Source organism: Pinus tabuliformis, chromosome 3_2 (genome assembly GCF_031772625.1).
Source record: "Pinus tabuliformis cultivar Carrire ecotype Pingquan chromosome 3_2, CPIR1, whole genome shotgun sequence".
NCBI classification, from domain to species: Eukaryota; Viridiplantae; Streptophyta; class Pinopsida; order Pinales; family Pinaceae; genus Pinus; species Pinus tabuliformis.
The window spans coordinates 727,815,572-727,831,263 of record NC_142302.1 but is presented as its reverse complement, the minus strand read 5'-3'; the positions used below and the strand labels follow the sequence as shown (position 1 = coordinate 727,831,263).

At 36.7% G+C, this 15,692-nt stretch overlaps 1 protein-coding gene across 1 annotated transcript; it reads left to right on the top strand.

The window, feature by feature from the left end:
* Positions 1 to 1,134: 1,134 nt before the first annotated feature.
* Positions 1,135 to 14,766, top strand: LOC149182681 (heat shock protein 90-5, chloroplastic-like). The gene is made up of 3 exons (XM_089418614.1): positions 1,135 to 1,567; positions 1,665 to 1,767; positions 14,453 to 14,766. Exons 1-3 carry the CDS (start codon positions 1,421 to 1,423, stop codon positions 14,464 to 14,466), a joined length of 264 nt encoding a protein of 87 aa, XP_089274740.1. The 5' UTR covers positions 1,135 to 1,420; the 3' UTR covers positions 14,467 to 14,766.
* The last annotated feature ends 926 nt before the right edge of the window (positions 14,767 to 15,692 follow it).

Below are 15,692 nucleotides of genomic sequence, written 5' to 3'. Positions count from 1 at the left end.
CATGGCATAACACAAACTCGCCTTACATCAACTTCAGAAAAGGATATGTCTGTTACTTCATCCTCTACTCAGACTCAAGATACTCATTTGCTAAGCAATGCAACTGACATGCCCCAAAGTAAACCACTGGATTCATTCACTCCAGCTGATAGTGTTTCTTCGAAAGTTCATAATGTTGAACCTTTGGGTTCATCTTCATCATCTGTAGCAAATGAGGTATCAGTCCAGAGAAAAGGATATGTCTGTTACTTCATCCTCTACTCAGACTCAAGATACTCATTTGCTAAGCAATGCAATGTGTAAATTAGAAAGCTTCATGAAGAAGAGGTACAAGTTTGCTTTCTACTATTGCTAGATTTGTTCAGCCAATATTTATTAGTTTACCTAGATCCTGATGTTAGCTTCCATATGAAACTTGGAAACATATTCGCTAAAACATTCACCTGTAGTTAATTTCAATTTTACATGGATCTGTTGAAAACATGTAGGTTAGTTTTCAAGTATCTATCTCAAAGACAAGCTTGCTCTCTCACTGGGCATTAAACTACTCACTCCAAGTCCATAACTACCCCACTCAATGCAGGGACTTGCTGCCTCCTAGCTTCCCTTCTTGAGTTTAGTTGTGACTAAATCCTTGAATGTGCATGTCAAGTTTGTATAATGAAGAAGAGTCTTGTACGGAAGACATTTGATATGATTCAGGTCATTGTGCAAAGTTAGAATAAAGATGTAAGTCCACAACCTGTAAATTTAGAGGAAAGTTATTAACCGTGTCATGGTTCAAGAAATATTTTTATGCTATCCTACTTTCCACCTTAAATTCAATGTGAGGTGCTCATTAAACACTATCTATTTGAATGGAGTTATGTTTCATAGATTAGTAGAATCCAGTTAATATCTGTGCCATAATTTGAGTTGTTTATAGACTCCTTACATCTTTATGTTCCTGAACTTTCTTCTCAGAAATGGAAATCATGTTTTGTGACAGTAATGTTGATTGATTTTTGTCAGCTTAATGAAATTGAAGTATTATTGCATTGTCTTCTATCATACTATTTTATGTTGATTAAGTGAATGCATTTTGAAGCTTCTGTAAAAGGAATTTACATTATTTTGGATTATTAATGTAGGATTACAAGAAATTCTGGGAGAACTTTGGAAAGTATATCAAATTGGGTTGTATCGAAGACTCAAATAATCATAAACAAATTTCTCCTCTTTTACGGTTCTTCTCATCCATGCATGATGAGGAGATGATTAGCTTGGATGGTTATATTGAAAACTTGACTGAAAATTTGGATTATTAATGTAGGATTACAAGATATTCTGGGAGAACTTTGGAAAGTATATCAAATTGGGATGTATCGAAGACTCAAATAATCATAAACATATTGCTCCTCTTTTACGGTTCTTCTCATCCATGCATGATGAGGAGATGATTAGCTTGGATTATTATATTGAAAACATGACTGAAAAACAAAATGGTATTTTTTATATTGCTTCAGATAGCATTAAAAGTGCCAGGAGTGCACCATTTTTGGAAAAAAATTTGCAGAAGGATATTGAGGTATGATTTTACTTTTCCACATAAATGACTTATATATTTCATGTACCTTGATAGTACATACAAAGTGACAAATGTATTGTACTGTGTTGCTTTACAGGTCCTCTATCTCGTAGACCCAATTGATGAGGTCGCTATTCAAAATCTTCAGACATACAAAGACAAAAAATTTGTTGATATTAGTAAAGAAGACCTGGACCTAGGTAAGTAATTTGTATGTCGTATTGATATACATGATGATGAAACACAATAACTATAGTCTGGGAAGTTCTATATAGTCTGTCTCATTCTGAAGAAGCATGCCAATGAATGTGGTAGAAAATTATCCATAAATAAGAGCAACTCTCTGACCATCAGTTGCAGAAGAAACATGACCCTAAATGAAGCAAAATTTGTCAATTTCATTTCTGACATCAGAGAAAACTATGTTTTGTACATCTTGAGTGGGCCTAATAGTTGATAACATGTGCTTCCTTGTAAGAGGTCACAGGTTCAAAGTCAAACCACAGGGGGTTAGAGTATGTACACCTCAGTAGACTTTAGCAGTCAAATCACTGCACGGAGGTGGGTCACTTGTCCCACAAACAAGGGGGTCTCATACACCTTAAAATTAGATTATTATTATAATTTTCATCCTCTGCTTTCAAGGGATCATTATTTTTGCTTGCAAGTAGATCTATTATTTTCAGAGGAGAATAGACATGCATGTCCAGATTGGATGTTTTGAGTACAAAATTGCTGTCTTTTTTATATTTTCAAAGAGAACAGGCATGCATGTCTGGATTGGATATTTTTAGAACAAAATTGTTGTCTTTTTTATTTTAAATCTTTTTTTTGTTCTTGTCCACATTTATTCATATGGTCTAAGTCCTATGTTTTGTCTGATTGAGTACGTGTTATGAAAAATATTGAACTTCAAAAGAAGTGAGCTTGGTTTTATCTTTTCTTCTGTGTGCTTGCATGCCCACATCACATGCTCACAGGTATCTTCATGTCCTCTTTGGGCACCAATGGCTCACTATTTCTTGCAGCAGAATTTATTCTTATCGGCAGACAAAGGTTGTGTAAGAGTCCTTGGTGTCCAGTGCAGCATTCTTCATTTTTGGTACCTTGTAACATGTCCTCCGCAACAGACCTGCAATGGTTGGTTAGTACATAACCAAGGCATACACATACATGCAGAACCTCTATCATATGAACAGACATCATTTACACAACCTATCCCTAGTTGTTCTGACCAATGAAGAGGCTTGCTTTCACACAAATACAAACACAGTTTCACTCAGAAATATTTCTTTCTTTTCTCTAATACACATATCATATCCTCATGCACACATATTGATCACTGATATTCCCCCTCTTGGCCTCTCAATGCACATTCAAGCATCTGGCTCTCAGTAGGAACATTCATAGGTATTATAGGGAGAAATATGTTGATGTTATTGATATGCATATAATTACTAATACTATCGATTTTTTGTGTGTCTGAGCACTCTCTTCCTCCATGGAGTATACTGTTTAACACCTCTATTATACTTCATGCACTCAATCCCTCTTCAGAGGCATCACAACCTTTATTATTATCCTTGTACAACTATTTCTAAAATTTTTGGAGACTGTGCCAGGCCAATGACAATGGCAGGCAGTGGTCTTTGCCTTTGCAGCCTCTTTTGTCTTTTAACCTCTTTTTTTTGTGTTGCCGCAAAATCTATCAGGCCTTGGAGAGGGGTACCCTACAAGGAAGGCACTAGACTAAGTGACAACAATGGTGTGGCGGCCCATTGTCACCACAACCAAAACTCCCTGCTCATTATGGATTTTCACCAATGGGAGGAGTCCCTATATATAATAAGTCACCTAATAGGTGTTCTAAGCCTGGAGGTGTAAGGTGACAAAGAGGCCTCCAAGGGAAAGGCACAATTTAGGCATAAGGCATCAAGAGGAAGAAGTTCGCTTTCCTTGAAAAGGCCAAATTAGGGCAACATAAGACCTAGGGTTTGATTTTTTTAGGTTGAGAGTTGGGATGAATAAAGGTCATGATGCCAAGAAAGGGATTCCTACAACATATTCCAACAAGGTTAAGACACACGAAACCCTCAAAGGCCCCCAAGTTGAAGATATAACTAAACTAGGGTTTACCCTAGGGAAAATATCTAGGGAAAGGGAGATTATTCATAAAAATAGAATGAATTTCCACCAAGGAGAATGATTTTATGGCAACCACTCAACCCCCGATGTTTAGACTTTCCATGACCCAAATTCCCTCTACTTGTCACTGAGAGCCCTAGTTGGTCGCTTGGCCATTCAGAGGACCAAGATAGGTAAGAGAGAGAAAGTAAACTTTATGGATGAAAATTGACTTTATCACCAAATAAGGATGGGTGATGCCTATTCCTAGTGTTGATGGAGTGTATGGATTCATTAGGTTGGCTACAACTTGCAAAGGAGTAAGGATATTTTGATGCCCTAACATCATAACCCTAAGTATTTTCTTTGTGCGAGACCAAAATTCACTTGGGAGAGCTAATGTAAGATCACCAAGGGGCTTTCCATTCACATATCATACAATGAGTAATGCATGCAATAATATGACTTAGCATCCACAAAGTTGATACTCAACAAAATTAAGGCACAATATTTAATCTAGATCACCGGTTTATTCTATATATTAGACATGAAATCAATTTTTTTCAATAAAAGAGCACTTGCAAGACAATATGCATGTACAATCCAATCATTGATCCAAGGCAACTTCTCCAAAGACAAGAATATAGCTCCAATACAAAGTATTCTCCATAGATCACATCTCTCCAATAGGAAAAGAGGCTCAAATTCTCAAGTAGAGATGTTGAATTCACAAGTGATGATGATGACAAATGAAAAAATCCTTTCCTTTATTTATATCAGGAGGACAAGTATAATTTTTAGTCTAAAAGCCCCTAAAAGACAAGTAAAATCATAATGATGCATTGGGTTACAAGTCAACCCATCTAGCTTAGATAATAAATCAAATGAGAGCCCACATGTGTGAGCAGTGAGGCCTCAAAAGGCTGATGTCATCCAATAAATGAGCTCCATGTGGCATGCGTTGAGGCTTTTGGGTGGCAAGTGTGGTGTAAAAGCCTTTAAAAATCATTATTTGAGGGTTTTCCCTCAAATATCCATCAATATCACTTTGCGGTTCCCAGAATTATCATTTGAGGGTTGGCATTTTGATATTCTTTTTATTTTATTTTGTGGCCATGATATGCTCTTTCTTTTTCTTTTAGCTGCATCAACCTCTTAGGGCAAAGTTTCGGGCCCAACCTAGGTATGTAGATGTATGGGTGTCAAATCCCAGAAAACTAAGGGTCAATGGAACTTGAAGAATGGAGGTGGAACATGGGCTTGTAATGTAAGATGAAAAGTGGAAAGTATGGAATAGGGATAAATGGAACAATGCTATCTCAATCAACCCCTCCTATACCCATTGGGCCATTAGGGGAGTCCCCATTGGACTAAGATCGAAGATTAACCCCACCCACCACCATTTATGGTGTGTTGGAAATAATACTGAGAGGGGGGGGTGAATCAGTATTAGCAAATCAATAAAACGTTTTTCATTTCCATATGTAGATACATATACGCCACTTCAGTTAATGGAACCCGCGTGTATATGCAACTGTGTCTAATGCAACTAGCGTATATCCAGAATACTTATGATTCAGTTAATCCATTAAATGTTGATATTTAGTTAGTGCATCATAACTTCATTAACCATATGAATAGTAAGTAGGTGCAGTAAAATAGAATAGATCATCACACACAAGAAGCACACATGAACACCATGATATAAGGTGGAAACCCAATGTGGGTGAAATCCACCTGTTGTAAGTCGTCTCTATCTTCTTTTAATAAGAAACTTCATTTTACAATATTTCTGTACTGGTGCAGTCTTATACCAGTACACAGGCTTCTACCTGCAGAAGGCTACAACCTTCTCTCATTCTCCAGCTTCTCCTAGAAGGGCACTGCTACCCCCTTAGCTTTTGTACTAGCCGATCCTTTTACTAGTACGTAGGTGCCAGCCTATTGAATGCTCCAACCTTTACTCGTTTTGCAGCTGCTACTGGAAGGGAGCTACCACCCCCTTAGCTCTTGTACTAGCTGATGTACTAGTACATAGGTGCCGACCTACAGAAGGCTACAACCTTCTCTTTTAGGTACCATGTTACATAAATTTTTAGACTGGATACTCATGGAACACAACATCATAATATGAAGGCCACTTTTCATCCAATTTTCATACTGGACCCATCAACAACATTGAAGCACAAAATTAATCATCACTGCAATACACCTGCATCATCAATTTCTGAATCACCCATTACTGAAACACTGAAACCCTGTCAACAACACAATCACCAGAACACAGAACATACAACTGAACTCTACAATAATAACCAGATCCAACTGCAACTTTAAATATCATATATCATAATGTATACGTTACTATGACGAACCAAACCGGCGTACATACGCGCTTTCACCAAAGCCAACCCGCATACAGATCTACAATTTTTTTCCCATAACTTTGTAGTTGTTCCAAACTTGAGTTATACCCAGATCATAACATTTACAGAACATTACATACGTCGGTATACAGATCTAGAGTAAACAAGATCAAACCATATAGAGATGATTCATTCCAAGCCATTAGATCCCGATCTATCCTTAGATCTTGTTCTCCATCAACTGCTGAGATTCCTCCTTTGCTTAGATCAAGCAAAGTATCATGAACCAATAACTTGCATACTGGTTCTCATACTTCATCAGATATTCAAGACTTTCTCAATGCATTTGCCTAATGATCTTCTTCTCCTTTTATAGTCTTACGCCTTATTCAATACCATGGTCCAAAACCATTGAGAACCAATACTAGTGACCCAATACCTAGGTTCAACATTTCAGACGCAATACCAAGGACCAAAACCATAGGTCTATATACCACGGACCCAAAAATAAGCTTTCCCACATGTACGCGCTTTTCTGTGCATGATAGTGCATGCATACGCATACGCGACTTTTGATCAGCAATCCTGCGTGTATACGTGCCTTTGTATATATTGAACCTGTGTGTATACCCTACTTGGTATATAGCGAACCTGCGTATATACGCGACTTTCTTCAATCTTTGTAGTCTGATCATAAACTCTTTGCTACTGACCTGCTGCACTATGATCTGTCATCTGTGAGAGTTGCCATCAAGGACAACACTTGTATCATAATGCCAACAATCTCCCCCTTTGGACTTGATGGCAAAGCTAACTTGTCGTACTGAGAACTGTCATATGATTCCTTTGAGCTGTCCTACATCCCATGTATTCTGTCACTTCTGATATCTCTTCTGTAGATTCATCTAGTTATATATAAGTGAGTTGTTCTTCTGCGAGTGGGTTGCCATCAAGTACAACACATGCATCATAATCAAGTACAACACATGCATCATAATGCCAACAATCTCCCCCTTTGGACTTGATGGCAACAACACCAAATCACTCTCCCCCTTTGACATCAAGGGCAAGGGGCAGACAAAGATATTCTCTTTCCTTGATAAACATTCCATTGTCCATACTCCCCCTAAGTACCTGCTAAAATCTCTGAATGAGCTCCCCCTTTTTATATGCCAAGGTGTACCAATCTGTCCATGCTCCCTCTGAGTACATGCTGAAGTCTCTGCTCTGCTGAAGTGTGTTGTTCATGCTCCCCCTAACTGTAAGCAAGGTCTTGCAAAAATATGTTCTACAAGAAGAACTTGACTCTATCATAAATGACCTTCCTATCACCAAAGACTCATACATACATCCATCTCCCATCAAAGTGGGGATATACCAAAAGTTTACACATGATAATACAAGAGTATAACATCATTCATCCGAGGCATAGTGGGGAAACCAACGTTGGCCGTTACATGACCTTGATAATAAAAGAAATACATGACATAGAGACCAAATATCAAGAGTATGATAGTCATCAGCAACTATCATCAACAACATTTGTTAATCATTAGCAATCATGTTCTCCCTCTACACCTGTTCCATCTGTGCCAGATGATCTCTGTTAGACCCATATCAGACTCTTCTCATCCTGAGTCTGGCCCACTGATTTCCTCCAACATATACGCGACTGTATCCATAGAAACAGGCGTATATATGCGGATGTTCCTCATAAAACTCGCGTACAACCACTTCCAGATCAGTAACCTGTAAATGTCCTATAACAAGGTATGTCTGCATCAACTCATCCTTTTGAACATCATCATAAAATCATTCACATTATATCATATGTGAAAAACACCATAGTCATCTTATCATCTGCATGATCTCATATACCATCCATGTAACATTACACGGGAATATTCCTTATCATCAGTCAACATATGTGAGTATCAACCTATCATCATATAGGTAAGAACTCATCATCATCATATCTCCAACAATGCAACTCCATTTATCAAGACTTCTTGATATCATCAACAACCACAATCCTCATCCATGTGAGCGCTAAGAACTATAGGAATCCTGCATCATACTGTATTATATGATCCTTGTGACTCATCATCAAGTAACGAAGATATGTATTCAAGCTTTTTACTTCCCCTTATCCTTACGAAGATCACCATGTAAGAATCATATACGCACCATCAAAGAATCAATCCACAAATATGATATGAACATCAACTATGTAACCCCAAGAATCATATGAGATTTTGTCATGGACAAGTCATAACCATATCATAGCAAGATGTATCATTTAGCCATATAATCATTATCATCAAGGACTACTAACCATAATGCCAACAATGCATTATTAAAGGCATATGCTCCCCCTGAACCTGTGCCATCTTGATTATTGACAGATCTGATCATGCATATATTAGCAAGAAGTATGAAGGCATCATCATCATTAATTTAGGATTAAAACACTTCAAAACATCTTACAAGTATCAAGACATTTCCACACATCATCAGCAAATTGTAACCATTATCAAACAGAGCAAGTAATGGACTGAATCGTATCAGACCCTTTTTTTGAACCTGTCCCTACTGCTTTTCCTCAGACTAACATATACGCGACTGTGCAGTAACTAACTCGCGTATATACATGACTTCCCTTTATGAAACTTGCGTATGAGATTTAGGACACTGAAGTTTTACACTTTCAGCTCCCTTTGAGTCTGCTATGTCTGTATATTGTGCTGTGCCATACCTTTTTGTATGTACTTCCTTCTTCTTCCATATCTTCAAGTGTGATGATGTTTTCTCCTTTTGGTATGGTGCCCGTACTTTGTTCCTGCATTTCTTAGCTATATGTCCAAGCTTGTTACATGCATAACATCTCACATGTTTCATATTCCTTCTGTAGCAATCAACAGCTCTGTCACCAAACATATTGCAAGAAAATCAATATCCCTTAAAGTACCTGGAACGTGATGGTCTTTCTGTGTGATGGTCCTGAACCATTCTTCTTCTGCATCTGGCTACAACATGTCCAAGATTATGACATACATAACATTGAACATTATTCATCGGAGAAGTAAAAGATTTTCTTTGAACAATTTCTTTCCTTGGCTATTGATGGGGTAGTCCTCTCATCTCCTTGTTGATTATTTCAGATTTTGCATTAGAGTTCCTTGTCTTACTTTGTGAACTAGATTCACCTTCAACAGATTCATGAAAACCAAGACCAGTTTTGAGAGCAGGAGACCTTTGACTACTAAGAATATCATCCAAAATATTAGTACTATCTTGAAATTGTAAGATCTTATCCTTTTCTTCTAATTTATCCTTTAGAATATTTACCTCAACCTAAAGATGCTCTTCCTTTTCATGATACTGCTTCTTCATGTTTTCTTCAGCTTTTCTTCCTTCATCCAACTGATGTCTTAGTTCAAGAACTTTGTTTTCTTGTTTTTCAAGAGCTTGGAGTAGTTCTTTATTCTGCTTATTTGATTCTTCAAGATCTTCTTTCAGCAAGAGGATCGTAGCTTCAAGACTTTCATAGTAACTGGATCTATCTCTGAGTTTCTTGATTGTTGTGCTCCTTTCATTGACTTCATTTCTTAATGATGTCACTTCATCCTGCAACTTTTGACATTGATCTTCCTTGTCCTTGAATAACTTCCTTACCTTGTTTCCTTCCTCTATATGAGCTTTTAATTTGGTAGCTTCTTCTTTGAAGGCACATTCTCTTTTGTTCAATAGATCTTGTTGATCTTTAATTCTATCTGTAAGCCTTTTAAATTCTACCTCTATTTGATATCTTTCTTGCTCACCCATAAGAGAAAATTCAGTTGTTTCGCTATCACTTTCATCATCTTCAAATGGATGGATAAATGTATCACAAGAGGATAACAAATTCATACCTGATAGTTCCTTTGCTTGTTCATCTTCATTCTGAAGTGAATCTGAGTTTGAAGTGCTTCTTCCACATATTCCCTAATCGATTCTCCCACTATCATAGCTCTTTTGAGATGACTTCTTCTTCTTAGGTGCTTTCTTCTTAAGCTTCTTTCCCATTGATTCTATGGATCTCCTTCAAGCGATCAAGCTTCTACCAAAGGACCTGCTCTGATACCAATTGTTGGAAATAATACTGAGAGGGGGGGGGGTGAATCAGTATTAGAAAATCAATAAAAGTTTTTCATTTCCATACTTAGATACATATACGCCACTTCAGTTAATGGAACCCGCGTGTATACGCAACTGTGTCTAATGCAACTAGCGTATATCCAGAATACTTATGATTCAGTTAATCCATTAAATGTTGATCTTTAGTTAGTGCATCAGAACTTCATTAACCATATGAACAGTAAGTAGGTGCAGTAAAATAGAGCAGATCATCACACACAAGAAGCACACATGAACACCACGATATAAGGTGGAAACCCAATGTGGGTGAAAACCACCTATTGCAAGTCGTCTCTATCTTCTTTTAATAAGAAACTTCATTTTACAATATTTTTGTACTGGTGCAGTCTTATAATAGTACACAGGCTTCTACCTGCATAAGGCTACAACCTTCTCTCGTTCTCCAGCTTCTCCTGGAAGGGAGCTGCTACCCCCTTAGCTTTTGTACTAGCCGATCCTTTTACTAGTACGTAGGTGCTGGCCTGTTGAATGCTCCAACCTTTACTCGTTTTGCAGCTGCTACTGGAAGGGAGCTACCACCCCCTTAGCTCTTTTACTAGCTGATGTACTAGTATGTAGGTGCCGACCTACAGAAGGCTACAACCTTCTCTTTCAGGTACCACGTTTCATAAATTTTCAGACTGGATACTCATGGAACACAACATCATAATCTGAAGGCCACTTTTCATCCAATTTTCATACTGGACCCATCAACAACATTGAAGCACAAAATTAATCATCGCTGCAATACACCTGCATCATCAATCTTTGAATCACCCATTACTGAAACACTAAAACCCTGTCAACAACACAGTCACCAGAACATAGAACATACAACTGAACTCTACAATAATAACCAGATCCAACTGCAACTTTAAATATCATATATCATAATGTATACGCTACTATGACGAACCAAACCGGCGTACATATGCGCTTTCACCAAAGCCAACCCGCGTACAGATCTACAAATATTTTCTCATAACTTTGTAGCTGTTCCAAACTTGAGTTATACCCAGATCATAACATTTACAGAACATTACATGCGTCAGTATACAGATCTATAGTAAACAAGATCAAATCGTAAGAGATGATTCATTCCAAGCCATTAGGTCCTGATCTATCCTTAGATCTTGTTCTCCATCAACCGTTGAGATTCCTCCTTAGCTTAGATCAATCAAAGTATCATGAACACATAACCTGCATACTGGATCCCATACTTCATCAGATATTCAAGACTTTCTCAATGCATTTTCCTAATAATCTTCTTCTCCTTTTATAGTCTTAGGCCTTATTCAATACCATGGTCCAAAACCATTGAGTACCAATACTTGGGTTCAACATTTCGTATGCAATACCAAGGACCAAAACCATAGGTCTAAATACCACAGACCCAAAAATAAGCTTTCCCACATGTATGCGCTTTTCCATGCATGAAAGTGCGTGCATACGAATATGCGACTTTGTATATAATGAACCTGCGTGTATAACTTGCATGTGTACCCTACTTGGTATATAGAGAACATGCGTATATACGCGACTTTCTTCAATATTTGTAGTCTGATCATCAACTCTTTTCCACTGACTTGTTGCACTATGATCTGTCATCTGTGAAAGTTTCCATCAAGGAAAACACTTGTATCATAATGCCAACAATCTCCCCCTTTGGACTTGATGGCAAAGCTAACTTGTCGTACTGAGAACTGTCATCTGATTCCTTTGAGCTGTCCTGCATCCCATGTATTCTGTCACGTCTGATATCTCTTCTGTAGATTCATCTAGTTATATATAAGTGAGTTGTTCTTCTACGAGTGGGTTGCCATCAAGTACAACACATGCATCATAATGCCAAAAAGGTGAGGGAACAAGATCACAATCAAATCCCCTCTTTCTTCCAAGTCATCCCATAATACATATAAAATGCCCAAATACAAACAAGAATAAGTGCCAAATCGCAAAATGAATAAATTAGCCTTTGATTGGAAGTCAACCTTCGTTCATGTGCTTTTGTTGGATGGGTGAGAATGTATATGACTAATGCAGGTTGTGGGGATACAATGGCAGATTGTTAGCTAGTGGTCACTGTTAGTCTCTGCATGGTTGGTCAGATGGATGTGAAGATTGGGAGAACCTTTTTCTCCTATAGGGGCACCCACTTTGGTGGGTAATGTTAGTTTTTGTACCATTGGATGGTGTTCTAGTCTTTGCAGTTGTTAGAGAGGCTAAGAAACACTAGGACTCCATAACCCATAATTTTTTTTAGGAAAATCCACCTAGAAGTGCCTTAATTAAGTTAATTAATCAGTAATTAAAATTTTCCAAAGTCTTAGGGAAAATGATTAATTAACGGTAATTAATGAGGAAGGTGAGATTTCTCTAGAAACTCACATTAATCGATTAGGAAATAATCTTAGTCGTTGATTAAGTTTTAATCTTGGCCGTTGGAGTCCCAACTAGAGATTATAGGAAGAATTCGATGGGTAAATGGAGGAATACACTTGAGATTGATTTCCTTGGGCAGTTTTACTTTGTAGAGAGCAACAATTGTTTGTTGGAAGAGTTCGAGCCAAAGAAGGGAAGGAGGGACAGAGAGAGGTAAAGACAGTGAGTTCGGAGGAAACTTTCTAGATCCTGAGAGTAGCTTGCAGAGAGGTAGAGATAGCCACAAAGAGGATGACGCAGGTGTTGCGCATATGTCTCTAGAGGGAAATTCAATTTAGCTAGAGGAAGGGTCATTGCAAGTGCTAGTGGCTGAAAGAAATTCCAAAGGGCCAAGCCATAGGCTTCCAGACCAATGACAGTCAGTCACAAACTAATCGGAGGCAGTTCCAAGCCAGTGAGTTTCAGGCATGCGCAAAGTTGGTGCAGGGCTTGTACAAAGGCATTGGAGAGCTAGTTCGATTGGCTTGATTGAGCCAGGATTGCTTGTGGGGATGAGGAAAATTTCCTCACAATATTTTTACCAACATTTTTCTTTGTAGGATTAGCGAATTTCAACATCGAGTTGTACTCGGAATTTCTCACTGTTGCTTAATAATAAAAACCTTTCATTGCTGCACCGATTTTCCCAAGTTGGGTTTTTCTGGGGATTTTTGTCCAAAAATAACGATGTTATAATTATGTATGCTAGTATTTTCTCAGTTTCCTGTTTATCTTCCACAATGTTTAATTTTGTGAAGATTGTAGTGTGATTAATTCGTTGTTACCATAGCAATAAACTACTAAAGTGATTAATAGTTAAAATAACTAATTTCGGTTGCTGTAATAGAATTTCAGTTGTGAAATTTTCGCAGGTAATAGTTTGTAGAGTGGACTTTCTTTTATCTTTGTCTCCCTCGTCGCATCTGGTTCTGTGTAACTATTGAAATGACTCATGGAAGTTTGCCTTATTACCTCTATGACTCCTTTGTGCTCAGTTACCTAAAAAAGATGGTGGTACAGGACATAGAGAATGAATTTGGTACTGGTTGGTCGGTTAAGAAGATAAAATTGCAAATGTCGCTCAACTGTAAGAGGTTTCGTTGCAACCAAACAAGAAAAATTAAAAAAATGCCTCAAGATCAAACACTGAAACAAAGACCATTTGACATACCTTTTAAAGTATGGAAAGAACTTGTAAAATCATATGAGAAGTTGGATGCACAAAGAAAGGTCAGCGATGAAAGCATTTAGGTATTGAATTTTTCATTAAACGTTATTTAGAATGTATTAATACTTATAAGTATCTTAGACGTGTATTTGTGTGAAAATAAATTGAATTGGTTTATGTTTAAGGACAAGGCATCCAAGGCGAGGTTAACCAAGACAAAATTCACTCATTGTAGTGGCCAGAAAGGTTTAAAAGAACTTATAACAACCTTTGTAAGTATATTAAACACGTGATATTTTTTTAATAAAATTTGTACTAGAAGAAACTCATTGTTATCTAATTTCTCCCTATTTACTGATTGACAGGAACTAAAATATGGAAGACCTCCAAATCATTTGGAAAGGGAGGCACTGCAGCAAAAGGGATGGGTTGAATTTGTTGTTTGGATGGACTCTATGGTATGTAATCTTAGTTGGATTTCCAATATACTTTTGAACCGTATTTTAATTTTATTTTTTAGTACTATTAGATATTATATCTTACCTCATTTTATGGTTAGCATTATATAACAAAGACATGCATTGTGTTATGTAATTAATACTAACATGTAATATTGATTTTTTTTGCCAGAATGCTATAGGTAATGATTGCCAAGACGATGATCACGATGATGATCCAAACTATGCTCAACATATATCAGGAGATGATGAGGATGAGGATGATAATGGTGAATGAGGAGATGATGATGATAGTTGTGGTGTTGGTGATGATGTGGAAGAGACTAATGAGGATGGTCAAGATGATCATGAGGATGATCTTGGTGGTGGTAGCTAGGCATGCACATGCATTGTTTTTGATGAAGAAATTATTGTGTAGAATGACATTGTTATGTTTAGATGGGTGTTGTGAATTTACCCTATATCAATGAAACATTTTGATTTGGTAATCATACAATGAGTTTGATTTGATTAAATATGATGATGATGACATTATTATTATTATATTATTATTTGATTTATATATTGGAAAGTATCATCATTATTTTGATAGAGAATTATAATGTATGGAGATATTACCATCTTTGGATGTCTGTTGTTAATTTATCGTAGAATAATGATATTCATGAAATATTTTTATCTGTTAATCATATTTGAATTTTAGTTCTTTTGATTAAAAATAATGTTGATCTTATTAGTATTATGTTTCTATTTTATACATATGTGTTGAAAATTGTCAATGAATCATTGTATATGATGACATTGTTAGTTTTTTGTATATGATGACATTATTATTTTTTTGGATGGATGTTGTCAATTTCCCTTAAATTTATTTACAATGATTTTGAATTGTGATATCTTCTTTAATGATATTTAGAAACTATGATATATTTCACTATGCAATTGAAATTAGTAAAATGAATCTATGAAGGGGGTCATATATGTAAAGAAAAATATACTCTACATAAGAAGTCAAATGCGGATGTAACCATGGATGCAAAATTGAAAGTAAAATTGGATGTTAAACTAGGAATTAATACAAAATGCAATAGTTGACACAAGAAGGGAACAAAACATGGCATACAAAAGGATATCGAATTGGGCAAAAACAAGGACACATAAATGGACACCAAATTAGCTACAAAAAAAGATAGACAACTAGATGTAAAATAAGATGCAAATTTGAGTGCTAAAAAGAAGAAAAAAATGTTACAAATTAAGATGCCAAATGATGATGCAAATAATGGTGTAAATTTGGGATGCAAACTTGGGCGCAAAAAAGGAAAAAAAAAGATGTAAGAAAAGACATAAAACAAGATGCAAAATGGGGCTGAAAAAAGGTGAAACCAAGGATGCCATATTGGATGTAAAAA

What these genes read in the sequence shown, in the direction of transcription:
- LOC149182681 (XM_089418614.1), top strand. Translation starts at nt 1,421, where the DNA reads ATGCATGATGAGGAGATGATTAGCTTGGATTATTATATTGAAAACATG. An exon ending in ATTTGCAGAAGGATATTGAG is followed by an intron (nt 1,568 to 1,664) that starts GTATGATTTTAC and finishes GTTGCTTTACAG; the next exon opens with GTCCTCTATCTCGTAGACCC.